Source organism: Semicossyphus pulcher, unplaced genomic scaffold (genome assembly GCF_022749685.1).
Source record: "Semicossyphus pulcher isolate SPU_LCO1_2020_fin unplaced genomic scaffold, fSemPul1.0.p SCAF_17, whole genome shotgun sequence".
NCBI classification, from domain to species: Eukaryota; Metazoa; Chordata; class Actinopteri; order Labriformes; family Labridae; genus Semicossyphus; species Semicossyphus pulcher.
In genome coordinates, this window is record NW_027211681.1 from 21142895 (window position 1) to 21159278 (window position 16384).

The window sequence follows — 16384 nt, forward strand, 5'->3', positions numbered from 1 at the left end:
ACTTACCCGCACGAAATCACAGCTGGCGAAAAAATCGTGCCTATTTGCTGATAATTTGCATGTGGCAGACAAGGTCAGATGTACAGCGGGGCAGTTAAACAGGGACACACGGACTCTCACAGCAGGCAGGTGGCGCGGCGCCATGTCACCCGACTGATATGCAGATTGTGAAAAACACATCTGTCCTGTCGTCGTGTGGGCACTTGACCTGAGAGTGTTTGGATTTCTGTGAACAAGATTACAACAATGTTAGGACAATAACAGCGGAGCGGAGGAGGTCGTCAAAGTGTCCTAGAGCATGACAGCAGCAGATTATTAACACGCTCACTTAAAGGGATAGTACGGAATTTTAAAATCGGGGTTGTATGAGGTATTTATCAATTGTCAGTGCATTATCTACGGTAGATGGTGGTCAGCACAGCCCCTGTTTGGAGAGGCTGCTGGAGTAACACAGAATCTAAGCTATGAACCACTGTGGACGGGGTTTAGATTAGAGATAGACCGATATGTTTTTTTCAGGGCCGATACCTATACCGATTGTTAGTACTCAAGGAGGCCGATAACCGATATTTGAAGCCGATATTAATTTCCAGTAAAAGTGAAAATATTGGCGTCAAAATTTTGAATAATACAAACTCCAACACTTAACTTTGCTTAAATGCCTTTAAGCATATGCATCAGAGCAATAACCCAGTTTAAAATTGATCTCTTATCGGCCATCGGATTAAAAAAAAATTTAATTTAATTTAATTTAATTTATTTTTTAAATGGCCGATGCCAATATGCGTCAAAATGCTGAATATCGGCACCGATAATCGGCCCGGCCGATAATCGGGCTATCCCTAGTTTAGAGCAAAACACATTTATAGCAACAAAAGTCTTAATTAAAAAAATCCATATTAGTTCAATTTTATGCTATTTACTATAGCACTATAATTACTATAATACTTTTTGCCTTCACCTAACACCCTTGTTTACTTTGGAACTATGTTCTTCTCAACCAAAACAATGTCCGTATTCCTGCTCATACCACGCACTGAATCAGATCACCTGTTAGGGGAAATCAGACATCACTTTCTTTCTTGGTTACACCGAGTTCTGTTGAGTGATATTGGCCCCAGACAGCTGTTGCTAACTCCACTGGATATAATCTTTATAGTCCACAGAGGCCTCTCTGCGTTTGTTTGTTTGTTTGCATTTGGTGCATGTCTCCCCACTCCCCATATTTCCTAGGCAAAAGCCAAAAAATATAATCTTGAAGAAAAAAGGGGGGGCTGAAAAACATTGTGTGACCAGCAGCACATAGCTTAGCTTCTGTGTCAGTACTGCGGCCGGCTTCTCCAAACAGAAGCATCTATTGTATATAATACACTCACTATTATTGATTGAAGTACCTCATAAAACCTGGTTACAAAAAATCTGGACTATTCCTTTAAATCAGTTTAGTTGAAATAAGCACATCAAATAAAGAGGAAACATTTTGAACATCACGTTGTAACATATAACGTGATCTTTTTTGCGTAGTTTCTCGAGAGCTCCCTGTAGAGACGGAGACCGTCCTGACACAGCTGCATCAGAGCACCAATGAAGAGCACTACACCTACACTAATGTTCCCTGGAGACTCTACCTCAGGAAGGAGGTTTGTACATAGACAAATACACAAGAAACTGTCAGAGTGTTTGTATTCTATTCTATAGTGAGTGTTTTTCTGTCTTTTGCAGGTTTTTTATCCCAAAGACAGCTTCAACAATCCTCTGGTGCTGGATCTCATTTTCAAACAGGTCGGTTCAGATGCAGCATGACAACACATAAATGCATGCAGTCAATTCATTCACTTTTTTTTCCTTTTCACCAATTCTTCTCTGTAGTTTTTACCTGACAACAGTGAAATCCTAGACAGACCAAACTAAATTATTCCCAACACTTCCTCTCTCCTCCTCTGTTCTCTCCTGCAGATCGTGAACGACACTCTGTCAGAGGCGTGTGTTCGCATCACCCGGGATGAAAGGCAGAAAATGAAAGCTCTGTTCGGTAGTCTGTCTGTTCTTGCCGCAGACATTTTTTTCTCCAAGACTGAATTCTCTAATCCAAACACGTCTCTTTGACATTCATGAGCTCATGTGTACGTTTGTGTGATTGACAGCCAAACACGGGGTTGAACAGAATATGGATCCAGTGGAGGAGCACGTGAAGAAAACAATCGTCACGGCAGCGAGAGAAACCTGGGAAATATACTTCTCCCGTCTGTTCCCTGCGTCGGTGAGGGTGGTAAATCCCCAGGGGATCATAATTACTCACAGTGTTATGTTTATTTTTATTAAACCTCTTTGTGTTTATGTTTGTGTGTGCCGGTGTGTGTGCGTGCAGGGAAGTGTAGGAACAGGTGTGCAGGTGCTGTCGGTGTCTCACAGCGGCATTAAGCTGCTGAAGACGGTAAAAAGCAGCGCTGCAGCTCCGGACTACTTCAGAGTGCTGCGACCCTACACGTATGTTTGTTCTGGCTTTGTTTGCACACTCATATTAGCATGCCTTTGATCTTGTTTGGAGTTCCAGATAGTTTATTGACTCAGTCTGTTTTGGGTGAGTTGTAAGTCACAGACAAACTTAGTCAACTTTCCTCTGCTGATTTTTGTTGCTACTCAGGTGAAGATTAATTTGTCTGCTATCCTGACCAATACTGAATTTGTTTTGGCAGCCTATTGCTGACATGCACACAAATACAGCTACAGCTCCGGAAAAAAAACTAGAGACCACTGCAAATGTTCTTTAACTCAGCATCTCTCTCATGTTATGGTCAGCCCAATCCAGATCTGAACCCCATTGAAAACCTCCTGAATGTTATCAAGAGGAAGATGGACGGTTACAAGCCATCGAATAAAGCTGAGCTGCTCCAAGAGTGGCCTAACGTTACCCAACAGCAGTGTTAAAGATTGGTGGAGAGCATGCAGAGATGCATTGAATATGGATATGGATCTCTGAACTCTTCCTAAATTAAAACATTAGTATTCTGTTTATTTGTTTTCTTTGCATTACTCGAGGTCTGAAAAACATCTTTTCTTTGCATCTTTTTGTTTCTTAACCAGTCGTCATTTTCTGCAAATAAAAGACCTCAAAGAGAATATTTGATTTTGAAGTAGGAGAAGTGTTGTAAACAATAAAACAAAAGTTGATTTTACAGAAACACACACCTATAAAGAGAGGAACCAGAGAAATCATATATCTGCAGTGGCCTCTTGTGTTTTTTTCCGGAGCTGTAGCATCTGCAACAAGCATTTTTTTGGGTAAGAAGTCGTTTTTGTTCAGTTGGATCAAAACATTTAAAAGAACTGCATCACTATTCCTACAAGAACAAAACATGGACCAAATATTTATTAACAGCATAAAAGGAAAGTAATGGATTTTCATCAGTTAGAGAAATCACTGACTTTGCTTCATGTGAATTTATTACATTAGAATTGAGTGCTTTTATACGGAAGCCCAAAACGGATATACATCCATACATTATATTTACTCTGTTTTCCTGTGATGATCTCGTTGTTATCTCGAGATAACAAAGCTGGTTTTCCCGTGAACACGGTATCATTTTCCAGCGAGCTAGAAAACAGAACAACAGGCTGGTCACTGTGATATCACAGACCAGGACATGCCATGCTGCCATTGCCCACACTAGTGAGGTAAGTTAAGTTCTATGTTTGTTTTGTTCAACTCTGGGGATACCAGTTATGATCATCTGATGTTACAGCAGTGCAGCGGTGTTATCTCGCTGTAACGTGATAAATAAGTCAAGAAAATGACCGGAAATCACCGGAAAACGGAGTGAATAAAATGCATGGATGTATGTCCACTTAGGGCTTCCGTACTTTTAACATTTAAAAGTATGAATTTGTTTCTTAAATACTGTAACTATTTATTGTAGAATTGCTTTTTTACAACAGTATTTATTTCTGCCATCTTTGTAGCTTTATTTTGTTTTTGTATTTAATAATACTAAACTGTATATCTGTAAAGTTGCCATATAACATTTTGTACTGGTTTTTTTTGCAGCTATGCAGACATCCTGTTTGTAACCATCCCCTCTGAGAACATGCTGGAGTTCAATCTGACCAACGAGAAACTGATCCTGTTCTCAGCCAAGGCCCCGCAGGTCAAACATCTCATCGACACCTTCATCAATGAGATCAAGAAGGTACAGCACGAGCACAAACATGTCGAGGATACACGTGACTTTTCTTTTTGTGCCACCAGCTCAGCCAAATATCACTTTAACCTAAACACATGAAAAGCCTGATTTCTCTCTTCATCTGCACACTGAATGTTACAACTCCCCTCCTAGTTCAAATACAACGACTTGTTATCATGTGAGAGTATCTATTTGTGTGTTTGTTTTGCCTTCTTCCCTGCAGGACTCAGACTATGTGATTGCAGAGCGAAACTTTGTGACAGACGACCGGTCGATGCTCAATTTTCACAAAGGAGACGTCATCAGGCTGCAGGTTATGGACGGGCTGGAGAAAGGTGAGAAACTGATATATATATATATGAGAAATCCTGTTATCTTTCAAGTGAGTCAATGATCCAGGCGTGTGTGTTTGTCCTCCAGGTTACAGCTACGGCTGTGTGGTGAGGAAGAAGGTGGTGTTTTTGGAGGAGCTGAAAAGAGACACTCAAGACTTTGGTGAGTGTTAATTCCTTTTATGTTATTCTACAACAAAACCAGATCTATAAACTTCACCTTTTTGATTGGGTTGACCTGACGTTTGCCTTATGGTCGTGGCCCATAATAAACAAGGTGATAATTCAAACCGACAGCTTTGAGAGATTCATTCACCTGGACCGTGTCTGTGCAGCCTGGAGGTGTGATGGTGGTATTTTTAGCTAAGGAGAAAAAGGTGCAGTGATGTTGACGGCGCCTACAGCAGTTTTTAGATAAAAAATTGTATCAGAAAATTATTTTTCAGATTGAAGATGGGAAAGCAATTTGAAAAATATTGATTCTTGTCATTTCTTTAGGACAAAAAATATGGAATGAGATCACAGACGACAAGAAGTCACGTAGTTCCAACGATCCATCAACAGACACTTAATAGGACAGAATCAGTGTGTGCTGTCACACACATTTGTGTCATTTACTGTGATATGTTTATTTTGTCCTTGAACTTCTGCATTTGCACTTTAATACTGTCCTTATATGAACCTCACGTACCTCACTATGGTCAGGTACTCCACAATGAGTGGTCAACGCTCCACAATGAATCCACTAATATCTGTATGTGTCTTTAATTTAACGTTAAGGTTACATTTCAAAAGGTATTGACTCTAATATGATCAAATGAGAAAATAAGATCAGAGCTGCATTACATATCTTTACGGATGTGTGAGGAAGACAGCTTAAATGTGTGTGAGGAGCTGCATCACATTGTTAGGACTCATCAGCTACTTGGGGATTAGAAGCAGTTCTTACTTAAGTGCAGCACAAGATGTCGTAGATACATTATTGACATCATCATCATCCATCCATCCATTTTCTTCCGCTTATCCGGGGCCGGGTCGCGGTGGCAGCACGCTAAGCAAGTTAGCCCAAACGTCCCTCTTCCTAGCAACATTTTCCTTCTCCTCCTGGGGGATCCCAAGACATTCCCAGGCTGAATGGGATATATAATCCCTCCAGCTGCTCTGGGTCTGTTGGACATGCCTGGAAAACCTCCGCAGGGAGGCGTCCTAATCAGATGCCCGCACCAACTTAACTGGATCCTTTTGATGTGATGGAGAAGCGGCTCTACTCCGAGCTCCCTCCGGATGTCTGAGCTCCTTACTCTAAATTAGGATCATCAACTTATACAGTTGATATTGCTAACGTGCTAGCAGACATTCATTTTGAGTCGTGTTTAGGCCATGTGATGAATCTAAATAATCACTGTCCTTTTAGCTCTGTTTTGGCCTCCACCAACACCTGAGGAAAGTATACAATAATGCTGAATATTTAACTGTTCACGAGCTAGGCGCTAACTTTATCTGTCTGCTGTTTGTTACTGAACAGGTAGCGTTCAATGAGTTTAGTTGAGCTAAAGATGCCGAAAGCTTTGTCGATTAAAGGGGAACTGCAGAGTTTGGTGTTCATTACTACAAACCATTTTTTGTGCCTCTTTTTGGATATGAAGTGAAGAGACAGTCAGGAAACAGGGAGAGACAAGGGCTAACAACATGCATCAAAGGTTGCTGGGTGTTTAGGCGTGAAGTGTTCATAGCTAAGGTTAGGGTAACCCTGCGGGGAATTTATGTAAGATAACCATGCCCATGACATGCAAGTGACAGAAATGTCTGTGTAAAGTATCTATTATTGGACTTAATGCTGTATAATGTGTACGGTTATCATCGTAGCCGCAGGGAGAGTGAAGTCTTGTAATAGAGACAGAAAGCCTGCAGATAAGAATCAGAGTTCTTTAAATGAAAAGCTGACCCTCTGTTAGAGGAGACAGATCAGGACTCAGGTGTGTGTGTGCATTTGTGTGAATGGGTGTTTTAATCCCCCTGCTCTTGTATGTGTGTGTGTGTGTGTGTGTGTGTGTGTGTGTGTGTGTCAGGTTGGAAGTTTGGTGCCGTGTTCAGCCGCTCCGGTGCTTTCCCTGCTGAATGCGTCCATCCCATCGCCGCTCCCGACTTCCTGTCGCTGCCACTCGACCGCAAGGCCGAGCCTCGAGGAGGAGCGGGACAGTTTGCCGTCTCATCAGCCGTTGCTGTCGCCGTGGCGTCCACCATGGCTGCACATGAGATAGATCAAACAATTGAGGTACCCTAAACACAAACTCTCACGCGGTATGTTTTTTCTCGCGTGTCAGTCAAACTGCCGTGAGTGTCAGGTTGTTTTTCACTGTCAATCTTCACTTGTCAGAGGGTTTCCCTGGATGGCTTTGCTGATGGAGATCTGGATGAGAGGGCGCTGCAGGACAGCAAATATGACATGTTGGAGTTTGCCAAGAAGTACTTCAGACAGCCGACCAACAAGAACGGGTGAGGAAGAAAGAAAACGTGCACACACAGGGAATCCTCACAAACACACAGACAAACATCTCAAATCCACTGTGGAAAATAACTAAGTAGAGCTTAATACCATTATATGATTGTATGATTGTTCTACCTAAGTACACACGGTGTCTACTGCTGTTGAGTGACAAGCTGAACTTCTTGTTTCACTGCTTGGATTTAAAGGTAGAAAATGTCACATATCCAAGTTTGAAAAGGTAGTGGTGTGTTTCATTTGGTCGCCCTTTTTCAGGTCAACACCAGGTGATACTTCAGAGAGTGAGGCAGGAAGTTGTTGAACTGCTGAACTGAACTTCGTGAATGATTTTGTTTACAGAGATTCCCTGAAGAGCAAAAGCAAGAACAGAGACTCCAGAGAGCCCACTGAGATGATCAAGTTCTCCAAGGTGCCTTTTCTCATGCTGTAATTTAAAGGGGGGGTATTATGCTAATTTCAGGCTTCATATTTCACTCTGTGATACCCGTGGAGTAGCTTAGCATCATTTACAGTTTAATATTATTTCTCACGCTAGTGCTCTGTGCAGGCCCTCATACAGCCTCTGCCTGAAACCACTCTGTCCCTTTAAGAAACCCCGCCCCTACAAGCCCACTTTCTTCTGATTGGCCAGCTCTCTGAAGCCTGCTGAGGCTGTAGAAAAAACTGTGGCTGTGTTCGAAATGCCGTACTATATACTACATACTACATTCGGCGGCAGTATGTAGTATGGAGGAGCTTTTCAAATTCATTTTGCAGTGTGCTACGCCAGGCGGAAGTAAACAATAACCGCCCCTTCTTTAGCTATAGCGCCCCCTTCTGCTGGAATGCTGCTGCTGTCCGTCATTTCAACTGCCGCTGTGACGTTCCAGCGCTTTGCATTGTGGGATATAGTAGGCGAGGAAGACTGGTCTGATGCATACAGGAGATTTTCTTTGAATCAGTACGACATCTGGGCATTTTTGGCATACTGCACATTTAGCTTTTATTTGCATACTGCATATTACATTGTGGCCAAATCAGTACGTACTGCTTGTATAGTATGGCATTTCGAACACAATGTGTGAAACCTGGTGGTCACAGCAGCCTGCAGGCTGAGCTGAGAAGAAGAAGAAGGGAGGGTAACATGATATATATATGTCTGAAAATGTGATACAGCATTATACCCCCTCATTAAAGCCTCTTCTCATAACTGTATTTGTTTTAAATGGTCTACAGAGTAGTTTCTAATACACTTGTGTGATTTCCTCCTCAGACTCCTCTGACTGAGTCTCTGATAGAGTTTACAGACGTGGCCATGAACAGAGTGGCGGCTGATCTCTTCCTGTGTGAGTTCTCTCGTCTCTCCTCTAATTACACGAGACATCATCGCATCAGGTTTTAAATACTCAAGTGCTGCATAAATCTGATATTCTGGACTTTAATTATGCTGACCTGTGTGTGCGTGCTTGTGTCCTGATTGTGCATCTTGTGTAGCCGTGATGCGTTTCATGGGTGACTCTCCGTTGAGGGGGTCGACAGAACAGGAAGTTGTCAGCACTTTCCTGAAGGTAAATACTGCTTTTTACAGACCACTATTTTCCTTTTGGCAGATTGCCACTATGTGTATGATTTTTCTCTGTGTGTGTGTTTGTGTGTGTGTCCTGCCCTCAGCTCATAGGAGAGTTCACCTTGATGCGGGATGAGGCTTACTGCCAGCTCCTCAAACAGCTTACTACTAACACCAGCTCCAAACCGTACGTCTCTCTCTTACACATCGACAACGCACACACCACAAACCGACCCACACACTGTGCTCCTCTTTCTTCCCTGAGCCTGTAATCCTGAGTGTGTGTGTGTGCACTCCTGTGTTGAACAGCGATAGTTGCCAACGAGGCTGGAGGCTGCTGTACATCCTGACTGCTTTCCATCGCTGCTCTGAGGTCCTCAAGCCCTTCCTGCTGAAGTACCTGCAGCAGGCTGCTCGCAGCGCCGGGGCTCAGTATCAGGGTAAAAACATACACCATAAAAACGTGTAATCTTCTGTCCACATAATCAAAGCCTCCAGCATGTAATGTTTTCTTTGAACGTGTTAGGCATCGCTAAAGCATGTGAGCAGAACCTGAAGAAGACGTTCCAGTATGGTGGCCGCATTGTTCCACCCAACAGCATGGAGCTGAAGGCAATGATGGTCAGTGTACCTGCAGTGTTGGTAGAAGTGTTCATTTCATTTACTTAAGCCTTTTTTACACTCAGCGCCGTAACGAAGCGCCGCCATAATGCCACCTTTGTCATTCTACAGTGGACCACGCAAGCAAAACGTGCGCGAGATGTAAACAAACAGCGCGGGCTTCAAATACACACTTAGGCGCTGTTCCGCTCTGCCGGTTCCGCTGTGTACACAGACGCCGTTTCCCCTCTGTTACTACCTCTAATGCCGGCTCAGAGGCGGAACGACTTCGCCCATTACACCTCCATGCGTTTTACATAGAAGACAGAACGTAACAGAGGCGTAATAAACCTGCCTTGAACTGGCTTGAAGGGGCTTTAAATAGAAGTAGTAATGCACACTTTTTAAAGATAACAATAAAATGTGATCCGCAGTGATAAACGACTTCCAGTCAAGACTTCCTTTTCCTGCATCATTTAGAGAAAAAGAAACCGTTTTTCTTGTGATTGATTTTAATTAACTAAATTAATTTTAATTAAGAAGCTAAATCGTTGTCAGGTGACGCTGATGGGAGCCGGGATGTCATTACAGAGCTTTACGTTCTGCCTGCTTTTGCTCTCCACATGGACTGCTTTTCCTGCATACACCGCAGCCTGCTGATACGTGATTGGTCAACATTACTCGGACTACAAGCGTAGGACAAACGGAAACCAGAACACTGAGGCGCTGTCCCCTCACAGCTAGAAGGTTCCTACTTCCGGTCCCAATTCGGACAAAGTGGGCCTTTCTGTGTGGAGTTTGCATGTTCTCCCTGTGCATGTCCGTGTACCTCCTCCCACAGTCAAAAGACATGCTTGTTAGGTTCATTGGGGACTCTAAAATTGCCCGTAGGTGTGAGCTGAAAGGGTTTCAGCCCTGTGATTGACTAGCGATCAGTCCAGGGTGTAACCCCGCCTCTCGCTCAGTGACAGCTGGGATAGGCTCTAACCCCCCAAAGACCCTGAACAGGATAAGTGGTATAGATAATGGATGGATGGATGGACAACAAATCTCACAGAAAGACCAGAACATACAGCCATGTATCCGTGTATCTCTCTGATATAGTTAATTAATTGCAATCAATATGCGAACTGTAGCCTGAAATTAGCCCACAACAAACGTACTACTTACTCAGCTTTAAACAGCATTTGCCAAAAACAAAAAACGGAGCCCAGATGGACCACAGATGGAGCAGGGACGACTGAATGTAATCAGAGAAGAATGCATTGTTGGTTTTCTTCTTTTCATAGGATTTGTTGACTATAAGAAAACTAAAAGATATTGTTATATTAAACTCTTTTATGTGTTTTTATGTTGTTTAATCCACATGAATCATTCCATATTTTATAAACTGATACTATACCTTTGTGTTAAATCTTATAGTTAAGTATCTCTACACACACATGAGAGCTGTACTGTAATATTTGCACTTTCCAGCACTATACATGTAGATTCAGGTCCTAAAAACATCCACCATAATCTGACATGTTCAGTGTATGTACCATGTATAATAATAAGAGTGTGTTTGTGCTTACTCAGGCGGGGCGCAGTTCAAAACGACAGCTGTTTCTCTTTCCTGGAGGCATTGAACGCCACGCCAAAATCAAAACGTGCTCTGTAAGTGTCCGGCCGGCGCTGGCAGCTCACCTCCACTGTTGTCTTTGTCTCGACCGCTGTGAAATAAATGTGTTTGTTGTTGTGCTTCTCAGGTTGCCCTGGAGGTGATAGAGGAGCTGTGTTATGAGATGGGTTTACACAGACTGGAGGCCATGGAAGAATACGCCATATTTTTAGTCACTAACAGAGGTTTGCACACAGTCATCTAATCCTGTCTCCTTCACACACACACACATTAAATATTGTATTAGTGCATGCAGGCAATCTCCTCTTTATTGTCGGTAAAGCAGATCCGCTCACAGATCACATATCAAACTGCTCTCTGGTTTCTAGCTGCAGGAGAAAGTCACTGACGGGGCTGTCATGACCGAATAACAAGAGATGGCTCGATATCACAACACAGACTCTCTGCCATTAACTACACACGTTTTTACTTGTCAAACATTAGTGAATAAATACATACATTAGTTCATAACACAAATGTCTTTAGTGCTACAAGCTCCAACACTGATGCTGTCCCTTGAAGCGCTCGCACAGGCTTCTTTTTTTCATTCCTTGTTTGGCATTAAATATCTCCGCATGATAACAGCTGGCAGCTGCTCTTGTTAGTGTACTATTCAGAAGCACAGCAGGTCACACAACATGTGGCTACACAAGTATTAGTGTGGTGTTAGAGGGCGTGTGTGTCAGCAGTTTGTTTTGGATTTTAATTAGTGTTTTGGCTAATAAAGGTCTGATACTATGTGGTATTCGGTTAGTTTAAGTGAATACATTAGGAAATATGCACGTGTAAGTGTCATAAATAACATAACGTGTGTTTTGGTGTGTGCAGGTCAGAGTGTGCGCCCTCTGAACAAACACGAGTACATCCTGGATGTCGCCACAGAGGCCGAGTTAGTCGACACAAACTACAGCTGCTGGTTCAGACGAGTCATCTGGACTCAACCGCTCAAGTTCGAGAACGAGCTCTGTGTGGCCATGCACTATAACCAGGTACGACAGGTGGTGCGTCACATACATACAATACGTGTGACCTACATGTGTATGTAACGGTTGCGTTGTGTGTATATTTAGATCCTGCCAGACTACCGTAAAGGCCTGCTGAATGTCCTTCCACATGGAAAAGTGAGCGATCAGCAATTCCATCAGATCTCCAAACTGGCAGCTCTGCAGCACAGAGCCAAAGACATCATCTTCATCCCCAGCATGTGAGACAACAGTGACTAGTTAAATATCGTTGAGGTGTTCCTTCTCCCGATTTAATGTACTTTAACACATGAAGGTGAAGGAGAGAAAACTTTAATCAGAAAAAGAGAAGAACTGAAATACAAAAACAAGAAAAGTTAAAGAAATAGAGACGAAACAGGGAAGCACAGAGAGTATGTGTTTACACAGATGGGGAAAGAAATTTCACTTACAGAGCTCAGAGAGGGAGGTCATTTTCAGTGAAACAATTTAGAAAAACAACTGCAGATAGAATTTAGGTGCTTAAAGTCAAACATTTAAGAGGAAAATAATTGGATATTCTCTTAGACGAAAATGGGAGATTTCACAGGAGAAAACATTCTCTGAGATTATGTCATAAATTTGCAAGAAAATGTGTGACGTCCATGCTTGGCTCGGTTGTAACAATTAGTTTCTTTTTCTTTGGATTTTCACTTATTTTTTAAGTTGTATCTTTAGTCATCGATCTTTTCTTTGTTTGTTCAGCCATAGTAGATTACTGTTTACTCGCAACACTTGCAGAGACTGGAAAAGCAGCCGCTTAGCTCCGCCTACCCTCTCTGGCAGACCAATCACTGCTGGCTGATGGAAAACGCGTCACTAACTGGGCGCCGCTTGTGATTTTTTCTGCAAAAGTCGCCACAGACACCCAGTCTGTAATACTGCAAATGCAAAGGCTTTCATCAGTGGGCCATAGGCTCAATCACCATTGTGTTACCTCATTCAGCGAAAGATAGAGACTTAACAGACATTTATTTAAATGAAAATCTTCAAGATTATCACTTTTACTCAAAGACTTACATTTACACAACACAGTCATGTAGCCAATCTAGATTCTTTTTTTTTCTTTTTTTTATCTCAGGGTCATTTTTACCTTTTTTTTTACATAATTCCTACTAGATTTTACATGAAGACCAAAATATGAGGGCTAATTTTGTACCAACTTATCAACAAAAGTCCCTTTTCCGTTAAGGTTAAATACTGTAAGAAAATCCATCTTGAACAGTTTCTCCGTTTCAGCACAGTGACTGGAGATGCACATTAGCTTTATGGGGCTGTGTTGTTGTGTTACCAAACGCACACACACCATGACAGCATCTAAATAGTTAAAGCACTAACGCTGCCATGGATGTTTTTATCCATTCTCCTTTAACACCGATGTTTGAGAGCGATACAGAAAGAAACTCTTTGTTGAAGGGATCAGAGCACAGTGCAGTCACTCCTTTTTGTGTTTAAAGTGTGTGACACATACTTTTTCTCAGTTGTATAAACTCACCTCCTTTCGAGCTGTTACTGTAGATATCAGTGCTTCTTCTTTCCACCCACACACGCAGCCGACAGCAGAGCAGAACGGCTCACTGAGTAAAATCATTCTGAGAAATGTAGAGAAATCACTGAGTGAAGCAGACTCCTGTTTATCTTCTCCTCTCCTCCAGACACGAGTTATCTGAGTACATCGCTGCGCCTCTGTTCAAAAAGCAGCCACCCCAGCAGTGGGTTAACATGGCGACGCAGCACATGCAGCAAGTGCAGACCCTGAACCCGCACCAGGCCAGAGCTCAGTTTCTTGGTAAGATCCCAATTCACGTAAAGAGGAGGTGATGGTGATTTCGGCTCAACTGAGAAATGTTCACTAATTTACTCTGCATGTTCAACAACTGATTATTTTTTTATTACAACTATGTATAAATTGGGATTGCTGCACAGTGGTGCAGTGGTTAGGGCTGTTGCAGAAGGTTCCGAGTTCGACTCCCAGCTCGGACGTAGGGGAGTTTGCATGTTCTCCCCATGCATGTGTGGGTTCCCTCCAGGTACTCCGGCTTCCTCCCACAGTCCAAAGACATTCTCGTTAGATTCATTGGTGACTTTAAATTGCCCGTAGGTGTGAGTGTGAGCGTGAAAGGTTGTCTGTCTCTATGTGTCAGCCCTGTGATTGACTGGCGATCAGTCCAGGGTGTACTCCGCCTTTCGCGCAATGACAGCTGGGATTGGCTCCAGCCCCCTGGTGACCCCGAACAAGATAAGCGGTAAAGATAATGGATGGATGGATAAATTGAGATGTGGTCAATTTAAAGGAAAATCACTTGAGTAACTGTAGATTAAGTAGCAAGAAGATGTAGCTAAAATGTTCCTTTATTATTATCATTATCATAACAGAAAGTATTTATGCCATAAAGAGGTGCTCCAGTTATTTGTTTTTTCTCCACTATAGTGCTGTGAAGCATATAAAAAATAAGGATAAAACTTCTGAAAAACTTTTAAAGATTTCTTGACTTTTAGACTCAAGTATGGGTCAGCTAGTAAAAACACAACATCCTACTATATTTTGAGTAAAACAAGTCATACGAGTCTTATAAAGTTCAGATGAAACCAGAATAGATATAGATAAGATAGGTATTTTTGCTGCTATGCTATACAATGACAAAAAGGTTTTGTTAATAATATTTTAGAGTTTTTTTATTTCTGAAAAACAAAAGAAGCTCAGAGGCAGACACTATTATGCTTCCAATAAAACTCTTTCCCCTCCCAATAATGCACAGGACCTACGAGCTTGTTAGCAGTTATGGGATGTCACTTTGTTTACGATTGAATGTTCTCATCTCCGACAATATTGGCTGCTGAAAATCCAATCAATATCTACTGTGTGCCCCCCCCCTTACTTCCTTCCACTTACATTTGCAGGTTTAAGAAGCACTCTTCTATTAATTGTAACTTTTAATGCCATGGTCCCAGTTTCATTACAGACCTTTTGTGTATCAATTCTCTAAACCTAGCATCTACCTGAAATAAACACCAGCATCATTTTGTTAATACATAACAAAGATCATCGTCAACTACAGAAGACATTAGACAACCTTTTTTTACAGTCTCCTCATGACTCCATGTGATGAATAAACTCATCGGTGGTTCCTCATAAATAAAGACTTTCTTGTCTAATTCAAACAGAATAAAAAAGTGACACTCTCTGCTCTCTCTGGTTAATCTCTGTGTTTCTGTGTGTGCAGGGCTCATCAGTGCTTTCCCCATGTTCGGCTCCTCGTTCTTCTACATCCACAGCAGCAGCTCCACTACTTTCTACGCCCCCTGTATTGTTGCTGTCAATCAACACGGTCTCCACTTCCTGCACAAAAATACACACGTAAGGAACCACACAAACACACTGTCACGATGGTTAAGCACTGATATGACTCATCCCATCGTGACTGAAACATGAAGCCAGATGCAGAGTCACATAGTTTCACTAAACAGTTTGTGTGTGTTGTACTCTTTGGTCTCTGTGGTGCAGGAGCCGATGGCAGTGGCCCCCCTGGTGGAGGTGCAGTCAAGCCGCACCCAGAGGCCCACTGCTGGAACGAGTTACCCATATGTAGACCTCACGCTGGGGGACATGAACACACAGCGGGTCATTCAGCTGCAGCTGGAGCAGGTATGAAGCAAAAAGACAGTCAACATTGATCAGATGCAGAGTTGTTATGTTTTAGTCTCCTTGCTTACGTCTGCGATGTTTGTCTTCAGGGTCTGGAGTTGTGTCGAGTCATCGCCATGCAGGTGGAAAACATGATGTCTGTGCGGGAGAAGAGGCTCACCCTGCCACCCAGCGAAATCACCATGTTATAACACATGCTTTAATTCTATGCACACACATATACTACATCAGACCCTTAAATATAGCCTACCTCTTCCTGTCTTCAGGTGTTTTGGGTGTGTCACACATGCATTAATATGAAATGTGAATGTAAACGTGTACTTGATTATTATACAGCATTAACTGAACTATGTGCATTCTGAAGACAGTGAGTAGACATTATAAGTTCATGTTTGTTTCAGGTTGACACCTTTATAATTGCACTTACTACTGTAGTTTATATCTGTGAGACGATGTTAATGAACTGTGAGGAAGCTTCATAGGCCTGTGCCTTCTAATTACAAAGTTTTATAACTGATATGCAACATGTTTTTTATTTTTTTATTGATACTGTTTACTGTAAAACAAACTTTTTGTGTAAAGAATTGTTAAATTCAACATATATAATTGCTTTCTTATTTTGTAAAGAATATTTTATCAAAATAAAATGAGCGAATTTAAGGAGAGACATTTCTGCACTTCTGTTTTTCCCCGTTAACAAGCAGGATTAAGGAAGTACTTATCAAGTGTTTTTTAAACTGAATATCTTTTTCGATTTTGGCCTGTTGGTATAGTTATTAAATGTCAGAAAACATTGCCATCATGTTCCCAGAGCACAAGACAATGTCTTTAAATTGTTTGTTTGAACAGTCTGAAAGCCAAATCTAATTCAATATATACAATTTAAACAAAGTGTATTAAACAGAAAATTAT

The 16384-nt window shown here is 42.0% G+C and overlaps 1 protein-coding gene across 1 annotated transcript in view; it reads left to right on the forward strand.

Moving 5' to 3' along the window:
* Nucleotides 1–16127, forward strand: part of myo15ab (myosin XVAb) — a 49019-nt gene extending 32892 nt beyond the window's left edge. The window contains 24 exon segments of the mRNA XM_069666342.1: nt 1525–1640; nt 1723–1782; nt 1957–2032; nt 2145–2260; nt 2369–2487; nt 4046–4187; nt 4405–4516; nt 4602–4676; nt 6583–6788; nt 6891–7009; nt 7359–7428; nt 8272–8344; nt 8493–8566; nt 8670–8752; nt 8875–9005; nt 9092–9186; nt 10744–10821; nt 10914–11010; nt 11654–11814; nt 11896–12029; nt 13482–13615; nt 15051–15184; nt 15332–15472; nt 15562–16127. Coding sequence (XP_069522443.1) covers nt 1525–1640; nt 1723–1782; nt 1957–2032; nt 2145–2260; nt 2369–2487; nt 4046–4187; nt 4405–4516; nt 4602–4676; nt 6583–6788; nt 6891–7009; nt 7359–7428; nt 8272–8344; nt 8493–8566; nt 8670–8752; nt 8875–9005; nt 9092–9186; nt 10744–10821; nt 10914–11010; nt 11654–11814; nt 11896–12029; nt 13482–13615; nt 15051–15184; nt 15332–15472; nt 15562–15663 — 2648 coding nt within the window. The 3' untranslated portion in view covers nt 15664–16127.
* The last annotated feature ends 257 nt before the right edge of the window (nt 16128–16384 follow it).